Here is a 20,501-nt window from a genome sequence, read left to right on the forward strand (position 1 = left end):
CTTCTTCTTCTTCTTCTTCTTCTTCTTCTTCTTCTTCTTCTTCTTCTTCTTCTTCTTCTTCTTTTAATTCATGAGAGACACAGAGAGAGTGGCAGAGACATAGGCAGAGGGAAAAGCAGGCTCCCAATGGGGAGCCTGATACAGAACTTGGTCCCGGAACCCTGAAATCATGACCCGAGTCCAAGGCAGACGCTCAACCACTGAGCCACCCAGGTGCCCCATCTTAGAATGCTTCTTAAGCTTGATGAAACAGTCACTGTCTGAGAGTTTCTCACTAGCCTTTGAGCATGATGTCATTTTCACTGTTCATAGATTGTTTGTTATCTGAATTTTGGGGTCTCCAAGATTCAGAAACCCTGGATCCTTGATTGGGAACCATTAGTTACTCAGTGCTCTAATCTTCTCATTTATGAATCTGACATAACAAATGACTTTCTCTTCCACAGTAATTTGTATATCTTCTTAAAAATTCCAATATTTTGGTTCACAGTTCCAATTCTCAGTTCAATCTCATTTCACTGTCAATCTTTTGACTAACAAGATATCAGAACTTTAGCCTAGTGATCAGTTTACACATCCTTCCTATACAAACTTTAAGTACACCCAACAATAATAATGAAGGGATTATTGATGCACCAAGGCACTGAACTAAGCACATTATTTGTATGAACTAATTTAATCCTCATAACACCCAATGAGCTAGTCATTATAATTGTGATTTCCATTTTACATATGAAGAAATGGAACTGAGATGGTTTAAATGACCTGTCCCAGGTCACAGGGCTCATGGCTCATGAGTGGTAGAGCAGAGATTTGAACCCACATGGTTAGGACAGCACAGCCTGGAATCTTAACCATTATTCTATATTGCTATCTTGGCACCATATATAGCCTTCCCTAAAATTTCTGCAAATTCCTGATGAGGAATATTCTTTATAACATAATTCCTGAAAATTACCTCCAAACTAAAAAAAGACGTCACACATGCCACTATCTTATTACAGTCCTTCGCAGGTTTGAAAATATAGTGGACTGAGGTCAGATGGCGGAAGCCTCTTTGGGTGGTCTCCTGGCCTCTGTCTCCATCACCTTCCACACCTCAGAGAACATGAAGATCTGATTGTATCCCTCTGCTGAGTAGAGTCCCTAGTGGTTCCCTTGGCTTTCCTGAGGTTTAGGCTCTTACCTGCCTCTTCCTCTCCTGTCATCATCTCCTCCCCTCTCTTCCCTGGAATGATGTTTCATGCTCCACTGCCCACACACAAACCACTTCCTCTTAATACCCCTCTGCTATCTTTAATTAAGCCCCCTCCTCCTTCAAAACTCAGCTTCAGATTTAATTGTAGAGGGAGGCCCGTTCAGAAGCCTTGCTCTCTGCTCCCCTAGCATCCTGTGCATACTCTGACATTGCATTTATTACATGGCATTGATTTATTTGCTTGTCTCTTCAGATAGACCACAAATGTATCTTTCCAAGTTTCCTTTTTCCAGCTCTTCCATATACAAAGCCAGTGCCTGGCACAATTTTTGGGACACAGTATGTACTCAGTTAATGCTGAGTGAGTTAACCAAGGGTGAGAGATGTTGTGGCTCATGACAAAACTGTGCCGTGCCCCCTGAAAACTACTGCTGAGCCTCCCAGTTGGCAATTTTGGTTGACCCCACTCTCTTATTTTTGGACACTATAAATACTGCCATTTGGTTAGAGGACAGATACCTATTTGTAACTTATAAACACACAGCAGAGTAAGCCAGGTTAACTCCTTTGGGAGCCTTTATTTGGTAGAGCTCTGTGGTGTCCTCTGTCCCTCATTCACATGCCACCACTTGGTGAGCTTAGCAGGATGAAGGGAAAATAATACCTCTGCATCTCCTGGGTCCTGAAGAATCGCTGCTTCCATGAACAGGATGGTGACCGGCAGGTCCCCTTCCTTCAGTCTTTTCAAGCCTTCTTCAAATGCTCCAGGCCAGTCCTTGAAGGGATTTTCAGTGTGAAAGTAATATCCCTACAACACGGAAAAGGGCAATATGAGATCCATTGGTTAATCTCTTCATTCTTATATTCAGAGCTCTTTTTGAATTTTAATTTAAATTATTTATAATTTAACTTAAATGACTGGTTTTTAGTCCTTCCTTTGAATGTAGTACATTTTCATTATATAAATTTTAGAGGATAGTATTTTGTTATTGAATAATATAAAAAAGAAGCAAATAGTCACCCATAATGCCACAATTTAAATATCACTGCTAATATTTTTGAGTTGTTTTCTATTACTGTTTTGCTTTTTTTGTTTTAGTCATTTCCCCCAAGATTTAAAAAATACCAAGTTTTGGATGTATTTTTGCTAAGTGCAACCATCCAATTGCCTTGAAATGTTAAATGCCACATACTATAATCTGTATGTATATATACTGCGACCCTTTGGAGAGCTACAAACCATTCTATTATCTAAGATATTTTTTTATCTTCTTGCTCCTTGGACCAGTTTTTGCCCCCAGGGGCCTATATTTGCCCCATTGAGAATGCATGTCTTAAAGTTATAGATCTTTTATTTAAAAAACTGAAATTATACAGAATGTACAAATAATATTTTTCTATGAATATATAAATTAAACAAATAAGCTCATAGCATATATGCAGCTTTGTAGCTTAAGCCCCACTTAGTTTTAGTTTTTAAAACTATTTACATTGTGCCAAAACATATTTTTCTTTTTTTAATTTTTATTTATTTATGATAGTCACAGAGAAAGAGAGAGAGGCAGAGACACAGGCAGAGGGAGAAGCAGACTCCATGCACCGGGAGCCTGACGTGGGATTCGATCCCGGGTCTCCAGGATCGCGCCCTGGGCCAAAGGCAGGCGCTAAACCACTGCGCCACCCAGGGATCCCGTGCCAAAACATATTTAATCAAGCTCCTACTTTTGGGCATTCAAGTTACTTTTATTTTTTTTGTTATCATAAATAAAGTTACAGTGAAACCCTCATTGCAAATTTTTGTCTGCATATGATTACCTTGGGATAGGCTTCCAGACAGCTTTATTAGACTGAAGACTATGAACTATTTTGAGGCCCTTGATATGTATAACTGAATTGCTTTTGAGAAGTTTGTCCCAAGTTAAACCCTCATTGGAAATATCTGAGAGAAATTATTTGTTGCAGCCTTACTAGCATAGATGATCACAATACCCTTCTGATTTCATAGATACAAATAAGCTAGTCTGTTAATAGTGCTACTAAGGTTTTAAAATAGATTAAATGGAGACTTCCGTTCTCTATTGTTGCTGAGAAAGACAAACCCCCTTATCAAAGCCACAGGGTATAACTAGTTTATGTAGTGGTGTTACATATATGGGGTCCCAGGGGTGAGGAGCTCAGGGGTCCACCCATGCCTCGGGGGCATGATTTATAGCCTAGAGTCTGACAATCTGTAGCAATGTTTTCTTTTTCTTGCTCATTTTTTATTTCTTTGTGGAAAAGAGTTATTTTTAATAAGATAGTTGCTCCGATTTTATGAGATTACCTAACCTACTGAGGGGCAGAGAATACTAGGAGAAGACAGTTTAATGACTGTAGATTAAAAATTCCCTAAGATTGGAAACTATTCATCATCGTATCTATTGCTAGGTGGGTAAATATTTTGGATTGAACAAATGGAAGCTATCCAGAGCTATTAATTGAGATTTCCTCTACCACAAAAAAAATCCATAAGACACACTTATTTGTGTATATATGGTTTTTCCTTGAGTAAGGAAATTCCATATCTTTTTCTTTCAAGTCATTTAAATTTATTTTTTTAAATGCTCCTCACCTCTTCACCAAGTGTATGTATGTATGTATGTATGTATGTATTTATATTAATTTTTTCCCGCCAAATGTTTTTAAAAGCTTAAACCCAAAGGCAACTGGGACTTTGTGGGTAATTTGGCTGGTTCTTCACTGAACTCACACATTTGCTGGGGCTCCTTTCAGGGGAGTATCTTTGAGGAATCCCCTTGGGACTTGACCTGCTGTGTGAAGGGTGTGAAGGGTGTGAAGGGTATCTTTTCCACTGAGTTTCTTTGTTAGCTGTGTAAGGACCACCTGTGAAATAGAGATCTAAGCCCCTACTTCACTCCACTATCGACCGATACCATTTCTGTTAGCTCATTCACACGGCTCATGTGAATGGCTGACAAAAAGTATTATGAGATTAGCCAGTTCTTGTTCCAACACACTCTCAATGTCAGTATTTGCCAGCAGTCAAGATGCAAGTTCTTGTTGGCTGCCAAACTGTATTAGAATTAATAAAACTAAGAGTATTTCATTCCAGCTTTGCTGTCTTTGCACATTGGCTAATTGTATTGTTTTCATCCACCAGAATATCTTCTAGGTCAGACTGGGATCGGTTTGTCTGTTTGATTCTTGATTTTTTTGCAAAATAGTTAATGACTACTTTATAAAAATACCATGCAAAGAGGTTGAGAAAACTGGTCAGCATGTATAAGAACAGAATCAGTCACCTTCTCACTAGCCGAGATTGTAACTTGGTTCTGAGCTTCTTGATTCTCTGATATCCAGTTCCTCCGGGCCATTTCTTCCCATTCTGCTTGCATCTTATCCCAAAACTCTGTATCTGACTAGTAGACAGGAGAAATAAAGAGAGATGAATTTAAGAACATGCTATGTCACCTGCTTTATTTCTAGAAAGACAATTTTCCTCAGAGGTCAAAATGAATTCTGAGGAGGAATAAAATGTTCAAACTGGCCACCTCCAATGATACTCATGGTTGAAGAGCTCCTGGAGGGTACTTAGTGGTCAGAGTGTTGAATTGGATTATTTGGGACTTTCTCCAGCGGGAAAATAGTTACCATCTGAAGGACGAGGATCATGTATACCAAATTCAGCTAAAAATCCATTACTTGAACATTTCAAGTGTGGGTACTGGGCACACATTTTAGGAGGGATGGTCTTAGAGTTGCTCTCAGGATATGAGGAATTAGAGCAATGGCTTTGGGACTGGATGGCCAAGTGACTTGGGTAAGCAGCCGACTATGGACAAAGGAGAATAACATTAGTTGACCCTACTCTGTGCCAGGCACTGTGCTGGGGGAAAATTGATCATGGTCACAAAGCTGGGATTGCATAGGATCAGAACCCCAGTGTGGCTTCCAAGCCCATGCTTATCACCTATGGCAAAAAGGGCCTCCTGGGGCTAAAGAATGAAGGACCTTGGCTTTTGATGTGAACTTGAGTCCTCTTAGTCAAAGTCTTGTCTATGGCAGGCTGATTTTTTTTGGAAAAATATTACTTTGTGTTTTTCTCCTTATAATTTTCCTTTATGTTTTCCAAAAGCAAAACCAGGTCATTTGCTCTGCTTTACTTCAGGGGAGGACAGAGGCAGCAATTTTCTGCCAGAACTGTCCCTGGTTGGCTTCTATTTTGTTGAGCCCGAAGAGAGGACTTTGGGTGTCCTGGTGTGAGGAAAAATGGGAAATATTTTAAAGAACTAAGAGATGAAGGGGAACTTCCCCGGGGTGGGAAAGAGAAGAAGGGTCGTGGATTCTGAGATGAGTGGGAGACTGGGGCTGAGCTTTTAAGTTTTTCCTTGTGAATTGGCCTGACTTCCAAGAGGGTGACAGAGGGTATGACTGGGGGCTGACTTCAACTCTGATTTCAACATGGCAGGGACATTGGCAGAACCTGGATTTCAAGGACCCATTTGGGGCTTGTTGGCTGTTAGCCATCAGCATGACAGACAAGAAAATGGAGACTCTGTCCTTGATTTCTGGCACCACATAATTGGTGTCCAAGACTAAGTGTAAGAGAGGTGCTTGCAAACCACTTAATTTTCTTTAAAGAAAACAAGGGATATTGTTGCTTAAACACCTGAATCTGGGACTGAGATGCATACTCTTACCTGCAAATCTCAATTTCTATGATTCTAAGTCCTGTGACTTGCTGACATACCATCAAGGCTTCCCTTGACCTTTCAGTCCTTCTAGCCTTACCTTCTACTTTACCCTCTACGTGACCCTCGTGTCATTACTCTATGGTGGGAACTCTTCAAAGTTACTCTGAATGATAATTATAAGCTTATTTCTTCTGGATATAAATGTTCAAAGAATAAGGGCCAGCCCAGTGTGATTAATCCCAGTCTGGCCCTGTAATTCTCCTTTATTATGTCCACAATACTCCTTCCTCCCACAGGGATGGGTCCTGTCCCTTCAGCAGAGGCCTCCCCTTGACGAAGGGTCAGAGCAGCAGGCACCTTGACTGTGTCTAAGATGCTAGAAGCACATGGAATGGCTACCACTTATCCAGGTTAAGGTTAGGAGTAAAACTCCAAATTTCTTCTTTAGCAATTTTTAGTAGAATACCGCATTATGCAAACAGAATGATCTCAGGTATACTAAAGCAATGGCTTAATGAAAATCTAGAAGGAAATATGCTGCCGTGTTAAGAGTAATCTGTCTTTGAATGGATGATGGGCGATTTTTTTTTCTGCTTCTTTATACTTCTCTGCACTTTCCGAATTTTCTATGACTATGCATTGCTGTTCTAATTTTTTTTAAAGTTCAAAATGACAATAAAAAAGAACAAATAGCTATCCTTTTTTAAATACCAGAAACCTGAATATTTAGATACTAAGGAATTTGGAAAAAAATTTGGAAAATATTTTTGGAGACTCATCTTCTTGAATAGCTTTTCAAAGGCATAGGTGCAACTTGTCTGCATAGAAACTAAGATAAATCTACAAGTGAATTTTATAACATTTACTGATTTTCCCAAGTCTTCTGAATGAAAGAATGATTTCATAACGTGTACATCTTGATTACAAAAGGATGCATCACTTTTCCTGCAGCTTCAGATTAGAGCCATGGATGCAGAAATAAGACTGTGGTAGACAACAGGACCTCCGTGAAGGTGAGGCTGCCAGGCTTTCATTTAATGAGATACACCAGGACTTACTGTTACCACTTAGAATAAGTTCTGCTAATTAAAGTGCACAGCACAGATTCATTTAATTACAGATGACTACTTTTAGCACAATCAATTTTTATCCAGCCTCAGAATCCAGGCTTCATTCACATAACTGCAATTAACACTGCTTCTTTTTTCTATTTCTAATCATTTTTCAGGAAACCTGAAACATAGTTGAATTTTCACCACTGTAGATAAGACTGAGGGATTTTTATGTATTGATGATTTTCTCAGCTGTTCTGGGATTTTATGGATTGTTTTTGACACTCTACAGGGAATAAGTTTTCTGCTTACACCAGAAATGAGCTATTGGCAATCCATTTTCATTTTTAAAATAGCTTCCTGATGGTAAGTTTCATGAGAAACTTGGGGTATGTATTAGAGTGGTTAAGAAAAGCAGCTCTCTCCTCAGATGGGCCTGGGAACAAATATGACTCCATCACTGACCTTCTGCTAGACCTTTGACTCCTCTAGATCTCATTTTCCTTGTCTTTAAAATGAACATACAATGATGATCTTGGTTAGTCATTATGAGGATTAAATAAGAAAATATATTTACATGAAACACATGGAAGATGTTCAATAAGCAATAAGTGTGCTTATTAGTGTTTCTGTATCACGAAAGAAAGAATGAAAGATCATTTACAACCTCAAAGCACAAATACACGTCAATGAGTATCTTGCTGTTGTAATTTGCTGTAAATACATATCCTCTTCTAGATACCTTTCCTCTCTTTATTTAAATCTTTCCCAGCTACCTAATTATTCAAAAATTGGAGCAAAGTTAAGACGATTATGGAAAACAAAGACTATCATGTAGCATAAAATGATATTTATGAAGAGTTGTTACAACATGGAGCAGGCCTTGAGTTATACTGTTCCTTCATAGGTAGTGTGATCATAGTGATAGAAAACAACAAAAAACATGTTGGGAAAAAAACATGTTGTAGAATAATGTATCAGTAGCATTACCTTCACAGGATGGGATTATGAGTAATTGTCCTATCACCTTTCTTTGTGTTTTACAGCATTTCCTAAGTTTTCTATTGCTAACATATTATTTTTGTGAAAAAGTAAGATTTGGTTAAAAAGTACTTCTGAGGTGCCTGAGTGGGTCAGTCCGTTAAGTGCCTGACTCTTGATTTCAGCTCAGGTTATGATCTCAGGGTGGTGAGATGGAGCCCTGTGGCAGGCTTGGTGCTCACAGCAGAGTCTGCTTGAAATTCTCTCACTCCCTCTCCCTCTGCCCCCTGCTCCTTTCACATGCTTTCTCTCTTACTCTCTCTAAATAAATGAATAAAATCTTAAAAGAACACAAATTCTTCTCAATTTCAATTTCTCCAAAAGACCCTACACTAGAGGAATCTCTTATTTCTCTGAGTTCCTTTGAACTAATATTGTGAACCAGTGGTTAGAAGAAAGATGTGTGCTAGAAGCTTCTATTTTCCTTATAAACTTGGACAAGTCATTTAAACCCATTTGTACATTGTTTTTTGTCATTTGTAAAGTAAGAAGACTGAATTGATTACACAATAGCTCAGGTTTCTTTGTCTATGCAGATTGACTCAGAAGGTCGGAGTAAGTGGGACAGGAAGAGGGCTTCTAGCCTATTGGCTGATCTCTAAAAATTATACTTTAAAGCATTTTCCCTTTACTTTTGATTGTAAAACTAGAAAATAAAAATTTCTATAAGAACCATGACACAATTACTACTAATTAAATTAAAATATAAAGAATAAAAAAATAAGCAATTTAATTTAGAACCAGGGCATTTTAAGAAAGACTAGCATATTGCTACTTCCCATTCACCAGTCTATTTTGGTTATCCTCGAGTTAAAATAGAGATACTTTCAATTTTGTGGTCAGGCATAACTGTTGAGTAGAAGGACCCTAGGGTTGTGCTGTGAAAGAACTGTTTGATGTGAGATGATATGCCCATTGTGCCTGTGAGGAGTCTTTCTTTTTGCTTCTTTAGATATCCATTGACTGCCACTGGATCAAAATTTAAACAATCCATTCTCTACATGCAAAAGAAATGAGAGCAGCCCTTGCATGGCAAGGAATGAAAATCACTGTGCAAGTTTGGATAAGATATTTGGCATGACAAACAATTTCTGTTGAGGTAAGACTATGTGTAGATCAGTAAGAGGGATCTTATTGCCCTGGGATCCAATAGCCTAGGCTAGCAAAGTGTGGCTGAAACATCCTCACTCACATCTCTTATTGACTAAAGGCTACTATTAGTCAAAGATTCCATGCGGCTGCCCAAAGAACATATTCAACCTGGGGCTGTAAGAATAGATGCTTACCACCCTGTTTGAGGATGGGATAGAATTTCAATTGGTCAGAATTAGTTTGAGTTCTGGGTACATCCTTGGGTGTCCCACATAGTGATGGTCATTGGCAAACTGGAGTTTATTCCGGCAAGAGTGAATGGGCAAGAGTAACCCAGTTTATGAAGCAATTCATTGGTAAAGCAAGGCTCAGAAGGATGGTGGAGCTGAGTAAGCAGGCTTAGCCTTGTCTTACAGACAGAAGAACTAGGGTGAGTGACTGGAAGCTCCTGGGGGACAGATTTTTATCAAATGCTAAAAATGTAATGGGCTGTTTCTTCCTCAGAGGGATGGTTTTCCCAACATGGAGCCTGATGCGGGGCTCCATCTCACAACCCTGAGGTCATAACCTGAGCTGAAATCTAGAGTCAGATGCCTAATCAACTAAACCACCCAGGTGCCCTAACATTAGAGATCTTTCCACAGAAGTGGAATGACCAATGTGAGGAGCACTTGTAAAGATGATTCACATATTGTTTGACTGGATGAATTCTATAGTCTCTTATGACTTTGAGTATCAGAATGCAACATTATTAATTAATTGATTTATTGTGTCAACAGGAAAGCTCAAAATTTATAAAGTCTCTGAGATAAGAAATGGGCTTGTCACACATGCCCCTCTGTCAGTCTAAACAGTATAGACAAGAAAACGCATGGGCTTTGGCATCAGATAGAATGTGCTGCAATACTGGCCACATACCCTGTCACAAGACCTTTGGCCATTTAGCTCACCTCTTGAACTTGGTTTCCTCATTTGTAAAATGTAAAAAGTCTTGTAGGGTGGTTGTGCAGATGAAGGAAAACAATGTATGTGAAGTGCTTAAAACTTGTCCTATTAAGAATGAAGGAATTGGAGAGGCGGGGCAAGGTGGCGGAGGAGCAGGGTCCTCAGCTCACCCGGCCCCCGCAACCTACCTAGGTAACGTTCAAACCATCCTGAACACCTACGACCTCGATCCGATCTGAGATGTCAAGAGAGAACAGCCAGATCGCTACAGAGAAGGGTTTTCACCTCTAACAAGATAGGAAGGCGGGAAAGATAAAATAAAAAAGCATCCAGTGGGGGAGGGGCCGCGAGGAGCCGGGCTAAGGGGGCGGCGGGAGCCTCGGGACAGGAGAGCCCCCCCCGCCCCCCCCGGAGAAGCGGGAACTTGAAAAATCCGCACCAGGTTCTTCCCCGAGGGAAAGGCGCTGGCAGGGAACTCGGGCAGGATCCCAGGGGGGGCGGTGGAGCCCCCAGGGTCCCGGGGTCACTAACAGAGGAGGGGCGCCCGGGGGAGAGCGCCCACACCCGGGGCTGAGCGGGTAAAGGGCTGGAGCGCGCCTGGTGGGGCCCGGGAGCAGCTCGGGGGCGGCTCAGGCGGCGGCTCCGCGGGAGGGGGCTGCGGCCCCGGAGCGATCCCAGTGGCGCAGGCCCCGGAGCCCAGGGCGCGGGGGACACAGCCGGGATCCTGCGCTCCCCCGGGACAGGCGGAGGCCCGGGCGGCCCCGAGCTGTGCAGATCGGCGCCCCCGCCCCCCGAGCATCCAGGCCCCTGCGGACTGGGAGCTGGGAGTTACGCGGGGAGCTGACTCCAGGGCTGGAGAGCTGGCCGCCGCCAGTGGGGTTGTTCCTGTGTCACCCCGTGCCTGGGATGGAGCGGGGCGCCAAGGGAGCAGGGGCCTCACAGGATCAACAGCTCCCACTGAGCCGTGCACCTGGCAAGGGCGGGGCAGCTCCCCCAGGTGCACACACCTGAGAGTCAGCACAGCAGCCCCTCCCCCAGAAGACCAGCTGGAAGACAGGGGAAGAGCAAATTCTTGACCAAGCCGCGCTGGAGAGCTCCAGGGGAAGTGGAGGGACTTACCAGAGGATACCCTGCCTTGTTTTTTTTTCTTTTTCCTTTTTCCAGTACAACTTGTTTTTACATAAGACTATAAATTTCCAATATTTTTTCTCTTTTCCCACCTTAACTACAATATTTTACCACCTCTTCATTTTTAAGTTTCTTCTTTTTTGACTTTCATACTTCTACAATTACAGGTCTTAGATATATTTTCCACTTCTAGAGTCCCTTCAACATACTCAATTTATTTTTGGGAGATATACAAGATTTTTTTTTGTTTGTTTTGTTTTGTTCTGTGTTTTTTGTTTTCTCTGCCTCATTTTGTTCTACAATGGTGGAAGTTAATACCTTCTAAAACGTGACCAGCATGCACCCAGAACCAAGTGGTATACCGTGCTGGTTCATTCTGTGAGATTATATTCTCTCTTCCTTCCCATTCTGCCCCCCTCTTTTATCTCATTTATGTTTTGGTGGTCAGTGGTGGGGCTCTCCACAATGTTTCTGGTTTATATAAATTTGGGACTGAGCATCTTCTAACATAGAGAACTTAATACACTCAGGACCCAGAGGATCGCCCTCTAGGACCTTTTAGGTAGACTACATTCTCCCTTCATTACAACTTTGTCACCACCACCATTTCCCAGCCCCCCCCTTTTTTCTTCTCCTTTTTTTCTTTTTCTTTCCTCTTTACTTTTTCTTTTTTCTCTTTTCTTCTTCTTCTTTAATATTCTTGGCCTTTTATTTTTTATTACTTTGTTTTAAAATTTATTTTTCACTTTAGTGGTCCTTTTGTTTTACTTAGTTCTGATCTTTCTTTTCAGTTTCTGGACTCTGACCTTGTCAGAATCACCTAGGGTGAAATTTACTTAGGTAGTGGTTGATATTCTGGACTCAGCCCACTCATACAGCTACTCTGCACTGAGCAAAATGATTAGAAGGAAGAAGTTACCACAAAAGAAAGAATCAGAAACAGTACACTCTCCCACAGAGTTACACAATTTGGATTACAATTGAATGTCAGAAAGCCAATTCAGAAGCACAATTATAAAGCCCCTGGTGGCTCTCGAAAAAAGCATAAAAGATTGAAGAGACTTCATGACTGCAGAATTTAGATCTAATCAGGCCAAAATTAAAGATCAATTAAATGAGATGCAATCCAAACTGGAGGTCCTAACCTAATGAGGTGGGAGAAAGAGTGAGCAACATAGAAGATAAGTCAAAGGCAAGGAAGGAAGCTGAGGAAAGAAGAGTAAAACAATTAAAAGACCATAAGGAAAGGTTAAGGGAAATAAATAATAGCCTCAGAAGGAAAAATCTACATATAATTGGGGTTCCAGAGCATGCTGACAGGGCCAGGGGGCCAGAATCTATTTGAACAAATCATAGCTGAGAACTTCCTTAATTTGGGGAGGGAAACAGGCATTCAGATTCAAGAGATAGAGAGGCTCCCTCCCCCCATCAATTAAAACCATTCCACACCTCAACATTTAATAGTGAAACTTGCAAATTCCAAAGATAAAGAGAAAATCCTGAAAGCAGTGAGAGACAAGAGATCTCTAATTTATATGGGAAGAAATATTAGATTAACAGAAGACTTTTCCACAAAGACCTGGCAGGCCAGAAAGGGCTGGCATGATATATACAGGGTGCTAAATGAGAAGAACATGCAGCCAAGAATACTATATCCAGTAAGGCTGTCATTCAGAATAGAAGGAGAGATAAAGAGCTTCCAGGATAGGCAGAAACTGAAAGAATATGTGACAACCAATCCAGCTTTGCAAGAAATATTAAGGGGGACCCTGTAAAAGAAAGAGGAAGCCCAGAGAAACAATCCACAAAAATCCAGACTGAATAGGTATTATGATGACACTAAATTCATATCTTTCAATAGTTATTCTGAACATGAATGGGCTAAATGATCCCATCAAAAGATGCAGGATTTCAGACTGGATAAAAAAGCAAGACCCATCCATTTGCTGTCTACAAGAGACTCATTTTACATCCAAGGACACCTCCAGCCTGAAAATGAAGGGGTAGAGAACCATTTACCATTCAAATGGTCCTCAAAAGAAAGCTGGGATTGCAATCCTCATATCAGATAAATCAAAGTTTATCCCAAAGACTGTAGTAAGAGATGAAGAGGGACAGTATTACTTAAAGGGTCTATCCAACAAGAAGACCTAACAATCATGAATATTTATGCCCTTAATGTGGGAGCTGTCAAGTATATCAATCAATTAATAACCAAAGTAAAGATATACTTAGATAATAATACACTAATAGTAGGAGACTTCAACACAGTACTTTCTGCAAATGACAGATATTCTAAGCACAACATCACTAAAGAAACTTAAACTTAAAGCTGTTAAACGGAAAGAGATTTATTTATTTATTTATTATTTATTTATTTATTTATTTTTAAAGATTTTATTTATTTGTTCATGAGGGACACACACAGAGAGAGGCAGAGACACAAGCAGGGGGAGAAGCAGGCTCCATACAAGGAGCCTGATGTGAGACTTGATCCCAGGGCTCCAGGATCATGCCCTGGGCCGAAGGCAGGCAGTCAACTGCTGAGCCACCTAGGCATCTCACTTAAAGAGCTTTAAATGACACACTGGACCAGGTGGATTTCACAGATATTTACAGAACATTGCATCTGAATGCAACTGAATACACATTCTTCTCAAGTGCACATGTAACTTTCTCCAGAATAGACCACATTCTGGGTCACAAATCAGGTATCAACTGATACCAAAAGATTGGGATTGTCCCCTGCATATTTTCAGACCACATTGCTTTGAAACTAGAACTCAATCACAAGAAGAAATTTGGAAGAAACTCAAACACGTGGATGTTAAAGTGCCTCCTGTTAAAAGATGAATGGGTCAACCAGGAAATTAGAGAAGAATTAAAAAAATTGATAGAAACTAATAAAAATGAAGAGAGAACCGTTCAAAATCTTTGGGATACAGCAAAAGCAGTCCTAAGAGGGAAATACATCGCAATATAAGCCTCCCTCAAAAAAATGGAAAAAACTCAAATCACAAGCTATCCTCGGACCTAAGGGAATTGGAGAAAGAACAGCAAGTAAAACCTACACCAAGCAGAAGAAGAGAAATAATAAAGATTCAATCAGAACTAATGAAATAGAGACCAGAAGAACTGTAGAACAGATCAACAAAACCAGGAATTGGTTCTTTGAAAGAATTAATAAGATACATAAACCATTAGCCAGCCTTATTAAAAAGAAAAGAGAAAGGATTCAAATTAATAAAATCATGAATGCAAGAGGAGAGATCACAACCAATACCAAGGAAATACAAACCATTTGAAAAACATATTATCAGCATCTATATGTCAACAAATTAGGCAATCTAGAAGAAATGGATGCATTTCTGGAAAAGCACAAATTACCAAAACTGGAACAGGAAGAAATAGGAAACCTGAACAGACCAATAACCAGCAAGAAATTTGAAGCAGTCATCAATAACCTCCTAAGACACAAAAGTCCAGGGCCAGATGGCTTCCCAGGGGAATTCTATCAAACGTTTAAAGAAGAAACAATATCTATTCTACTAAAGCTCTTCCGAAAGATAGAAAGGGACAGAATACTTCCAAACTCATTCTATGAGGCCAGCATTACCTTGATTCCAAAACCAGACAAGGACCCCACAAAAAAGAATTATAAACCAATATCCCTGATGAACACAAATGAAAAATTCTCATGAAGATACCAGCCAATAGGATCCAACAATACATTAAGAAGATTATTCACCATGACCAAGTGGGATTTATCCCCAGGGTGCAGGTTGGTTCAGCACTCATAAAACAATCAACGTGATAGATCACATCAACAAGAGAAAAAACAAGAACCGTATGATCCTCTCAATAGATGCAGAGAAAGTATGACAAAATACAGCATCCATTCTATATCGAAACTCTTCAGAGTGTAGGGATAGAGGGAACATTCCTCAGCATCTTATAAGCCATCTATGAATAGCCCACAGCAAATATCATTCTCAATGGGGTAAAACTGAGAGCCTTTCCCCTAAGATGAGGAACAGCACAGGGATGTCCACTCTCACCACTGTTATTCAACATAGTACTAGAAGTCCTAGCCTCAGCAATCAGACAACAAAACGAAATAAAAGGCATTCAAATTGGCAAAGAATTATTAAAACTCTCCCTCTTCGCAGATGATGTGGTACTGTACATTGAAAACCCAAAAGACTCCACCCCAAGATGCTAGAACACATACAGCAATTCAGCTGTGTGGCAGGATACAAAATGAATGCACAGAAATCTGTGGCATTTCTCTACTCTGAAAATGAGACTGAAGAAAAAGAAATTAAGGAGTCAATCCCATTTACAATTGTACCCAAAAGCATAAGATACCTAGGAATAAACCTAACCAAAGAGATAAAGAGTCTATACCCTAAAAACTATAGAACACTTCTGAAAGAAACTGAAGAAGACAGAGATGGAAAAACATTCCATGCTCATGGATTAGAAGAATAAAAATTATGAAAATGTCTATGCTACTGAGGGCAATTTATGCACTCAATGCAATCCCTATCAAAATACCATGGACTTTCTTCAGAGAGTTGGAACAAATCATCTTAATATTTGTGTGGAATCAGAAAAGACCCCAAATAGCCAGGGGAATATCGAAAAAGAAAACCATAGCCGGGGGCATCACAATGCCAGATTTCAAGTTGTACTACAAAGCTGTGGACATCAAGACAGGGTGGTACTGGCAGAAAAACAGACACATAGATCAATGGAACAGAATAGATAATCCAGAAATGGGCCCTCAAGTCTATGGTCAACTAATACTCAACAAAGCTGGAAAGATATCCACTGGGAAAAGGACAGTCTCTTCAATAAATGGTGCAGGGAGAATTGGACAGCCACGTGCAAAAGAATGAAACTAGACCATTCTCTTACACCATACAGAAAGATAAACTCAAAATGGATGAAATATCTAAATATGAGACAAGAATCCATCAAAATCCTAGAGAAGAATACAGGCAACACCCTTTTTGAACTCAATCACAGCAACTTCTTGCAAGATACATCTATGAAGGCAAGGGAAACAAAAGCAAAAATGAACTATTGGGACTTAATCAGTATAAAAAGCTTCTGCACAGCAAAAGAAACAGTCATCAAAACTAAAAGACAACCTACAGAATGGGAGAAGATATTTGCAAATGATGTATCAGATAAAGGGCTAGTATCCACGATCTATAAAGAACTTATTAAATGCAACACCCAAGAAACAAACAATCCAGTCATGAAATGGGCAAAAGACATGAACAGAAATTTCACAGAGGAAGATGTACACATGGTCAAGAAGCACATGAGAAAATGCTCCACATCTCTTGCCATCAGGGAAATACAAATCAACCTCCACCAGTGAGAATGGTGAAAATTAACAAATTAGGATACAACAAATGTTGGCGAGGATGTGGAGAAAGGGGAACCCTCTTGCACTGTTGATGGGAATGTGAACTGGTGCAGTCACTCTGGAAAACTGTGTGGAGGTTCCTCAAAGAGTTAAAAATATATCTGCCCTACGACCCAGCAATTGCACTGCTGGGGATTTACCCCAAAGATACAGATGCAGTGAAATGCTGGGACACCTGCACCCCGATGTTTATAGCAGCCATGTCCACAATAGCCAAACTGTGGAAGGAGCCTCAGTGTCCATCAAAAGATAAATGGATAAAGAAGATGTGGTCTATATATACAATGGAATATTCCCTAGCTGTTAGAAACTATGAATATCCACCATTTGCTTCAACATGGATAGAACTGGAGGGTATTATGTTGAGTGAAGTAAGTCAATTGGAGAAGGACATTATATGGTTTCCTTCATATGGGCAATATAAAAAATGGTGAAAGGGATTATAGGGGATAGGAGAGAAAATGAGTGGAAAATATCAGAGAGGGAGACAGAACATGAGAGACTCTTAACTCTGGGAAAGGAATAAGGAGTGGTGGAAAGGTAGGTGGGTGGGGGGCTGGGGTGACTGGGTGATGGGCACTGAGGGGGGCACTTGACGGGATGAGCATTGGGTGTTACACTATATGTTGGCAAATCGAACTCCAATAAAAAATATACCAAAAAAGAAGGAAGGAATAGGCAGTTAACATAATTTTATATTTGTAAATATATGAAAAAATGTCTTTTCAGATTAGAGAGAGGATGCCATAATATGACCTGTAAACTGTGTGGTTTGGAAGAAAAACAATGATATTGGTACTAGTGCTCAACACAAATTTTCTGGTTGCCTCTGGGTTAGACATGCTCCCTTGTTTAATGAAATCGGCCATCACTGCCCAAGTTGGCAGGCACCTGGGCCAATAGCCTGAGGCTTTCACCAAACAATGTGGTAGCAGGTTGGCTGCAAAACATGGGGAGAAAAAATTGGAAATGATGGGAAGGAGAGGAAAGAGCACAGGAGGCTAGAAATAATACAATACAAGGCTTGAACAGGATGTCAGAAGACAACCAAGAGACATTTTTAAAGAATCTAAGATGTTTTCCTGTTCTTTTCTTCCTTCCAGGGCAAGCAGCAAAGAGGAATGGAGTGTGAATGCATAGTGAGCAAATCTTGTCCAAATGGGCAGGGGTAATTTTTTAAAAGAACTTTTAGCATATTCATTAGCAAACGAATGCTTCTGTGGAGCCAAAGGGTCACATGATTCTATCTGCTATAGCTCCAGTAGTACCCCTGTATTTACAACAAAGAGCTGCTTTCCAGGTGCACTGGACCTGGGGGCTCGGTGACCAGATCTGGGTTTGCTGCTGCTTTGGGAATGAGGCTTTGTTTTGCAGCTGTTTTGCAGGCCTCCTGACTGTTCCTTAGGCAGCTAGTGACCAAGGGCTGTAGGACTATTTTACCGTGGGCATAAGGAGATGGGAGGACCCTGGAGTTTGGGCTTTGCTTCACATCCACGTGGTAACAAGTCATGTGATAAAGGGACTGGCCTGTGGAGAGTTGTAGTGAGAGCCCGGCAGTTGGCTTTCTTTTTGTGAGGCAAGTATCTGACTTCAGTTTTGATTGATCCACTTCCAAGATGGCTATCTTGAATAAACACATTGGGCCATTCACTCTAGATAAAAAACCAGGGCATGCATGCCTGTTCCCCCACCTCCAACCCCACCCCCCACCTCTACCCCCTCCCCCAGGCTCCTTTGTTTTAAAGATCTTGGTTGATTTCAATAACTGACCATGTGGGCTGCTTGTTTTTTTTTTTTTTTTTTCTCTCCCTGTGCTTTAAATTCCTACATTTATGTTTTTTTTTAAATTTTTATTTATTTATGATAGTCACACAGAGAGAGAGAGAGAGAGAGGCAGAGACATAGGCAGAGGGAGAAGCAGGCTCCATGCACCGGGAGCCCGATGTGGGATTCGATCCCGGGTCTCCAGGATCGTGCCCTGGGCCAGAGGCAGGCGCTAAACCATTGCGCCACCCAGGGATCCCTACATTTATGTTTTAAAATCACCAATAAAGAGTGAGCCCTCAAACCCTAGGCCCCCATCCTTAACCCCAATAAAAGCAGAATCTCGGGCCTGCTCTTTTTCTCTCGACCCATGACCTCACTGTGTGGCCTCAGGAGTGCCATGTAATTTCCAGGACTTGTAAGTAATATACTTTTTCTTTTTCAAAGTTTCCTGGTGGTTACTGCTGAGAGCATCTTGAAATCATAATAAGAACCACAAGGGTCAGTCCAGCCACAACACTGGTTATTGATAGGCTGAGATCAACACAGAACAATGATGAAAAACAGGCAGTGAGATTCAGTTCCAGAGGGGATTTCTTCTTTAGCGATGTCCACGAGTGGTGAAAAGTTACTGAGAAACTCCCTCCTACCTTTAATAAAATAAGGAATTAGAAATATTTACTAAACCCAGACTATGTGTTTGTGCTTCCCATTACAGCAATATTAAAGAACAGAACAAAAAACAGAACAGCCAGGAAAACAAACACCTAGATGTGGGTATTACTCTTAAGAAGCTCTCTGTCCCATGATAAAATAAGAATTGAGACAACTGTAATTCAGGATAGAGTGAACAAATGATGCAAAAAGAGATGAAATCACTTGCTAAGGTCATACTAATTTTGGTAAATAAAAGAGCCAGAATTCAAGACATTTCATTCTTTCCTTTTTTCTTTTTCATTCTTTCCTTTTATGGCAGATTGCATCTTCCAAAATGGCTTAAGCAGTATTTCTGGCCCCTCATCCTCTTCAGAACCTTGCCACACTCTGTTAAGTGGTGGAGTCACGTGCCTGTCTTTGAACACTTGCCTTGACAAATAGAATGCAATGGAAATGACCTGCTCTGACTTTTGGGACTGGATCCTACAAAGTGATACACTTTCTGCCTGTCTCTCCCTCTTCCTCTCAGGACACTCACTCCTGGACTCCAGCTATCTAGATGGCTATCTATCTAGCAAGGAAGTCCAGCCTCAGAGAGGCCACATGTAGGTGTTCTAGCTGTATGTTGCAGCTAAGGTGTCAGGTGACTACTGGCATAGGCCATTGGACATGAAAGTGAGAATACCTTTGCTTTTGTTTGTTTGCTAAAGATTTTATTTTTGGGCAATGTCTACACCCAATGTGAGGCTAGAACACATAACCCTAAGATCAGGAGTTGCATGCTCTGCCAACTAAGCCAGCCAGGTGCCCTGAGAATGCCTGCAGATGATGCCCACCCCTTATCATTAATGTGAGCCATAGAACCATGCTGACCCATGGTGGGACCCGGATGACCCATCCTCTTTGAGCCCTACTCAAATTACATATTTTTTGAGCAAAATAAATATTGTTTCTTTAAGCCACAAGTGTTGGAGTAATTTATTATATAATCCTAGTAACTGGAACATACTTTAGGTTTGAAGATTGGAGCACAAAAAGAAGACTAGGATAATGAAATATGGTAGCATTTTCCCAAAGAGTATTTTAGAAACAAAGAATTCTGTGCTCAAATGAGCTTGAGAAACTTTAGGTTAAAGCAGAGGCAGCAGATTGGTGGTCCATGGGCCTGATCTAGCCAAGAGACACGTTTTTGTCCCCTCAAACTGGATGTAAAATTTTACATCAAAACCCAGATTTTCAGTATCTCAGGAAAATCTGTTAATATTAGGCCCACGTGACTAGAAGCAGCAACCCTCAGGGGATACGTGTGGTCTCCACTTCATCACAGCCACTGCCAGATCGTCATCTTTACCTGCCTGGCTCTTGGAAGTAACTAGTTTGCAACTTCTGGACAAAAATGAACATGTTCCTTACTGCAAGACTTCCCAAGATCTTCATATGCTAATGTGTATTTTAAGTCTCTAAGTGCAGGTGTAAACAATAGTCCTTAA

General features: G+C 40.7%; 1 protein-coding gene across 24 annotated transcripts in view; it reads right to left on the bottom strand.

Moving 5' to 3' along the window:
* The window catches only part of PEX5L (peroxisomal biogenesis factor 5 like), a 320,427-nt gene that overhangs the window by 15,430 nt on the left and 284,496 nt on the right, over positions 1-20,501 (bottom strand). For all 24 annotated transcript variants that reach the window (XM_035710233.2, XM_035710230.2, XM_035710239.2 and 21 more), the window contains 2 exons: positions 4,501-4,617; positions 1,863-2,006 (listed from right to left, as the gene is read on the bottom strand). In XM_035710233.2, the coding sequence (XP_035566126.1) occupies positions 1,863-2,006; positions 4,501-4,617 (261 nt within the window). The remainder of the gene's footprint in view (positions 1-1,862; positions 2,007-4,500; positions 4,618-20,501) is intronic.

Source organism: Canis lupus, chromosome 34, assembly GCF_003254725.2.
Source record: "Canis lupus dingo isolate Sandy chromosome 34, ASM325472v2, whole genome shotgun sequence".
In the NCBI taxonomy this organism is placed as follows: domain Eukaryota; kingdom Metazoa; phylum Chordata; class Mammalia; order Carnivora; family Canidae; genus Canis; species Canis lupus.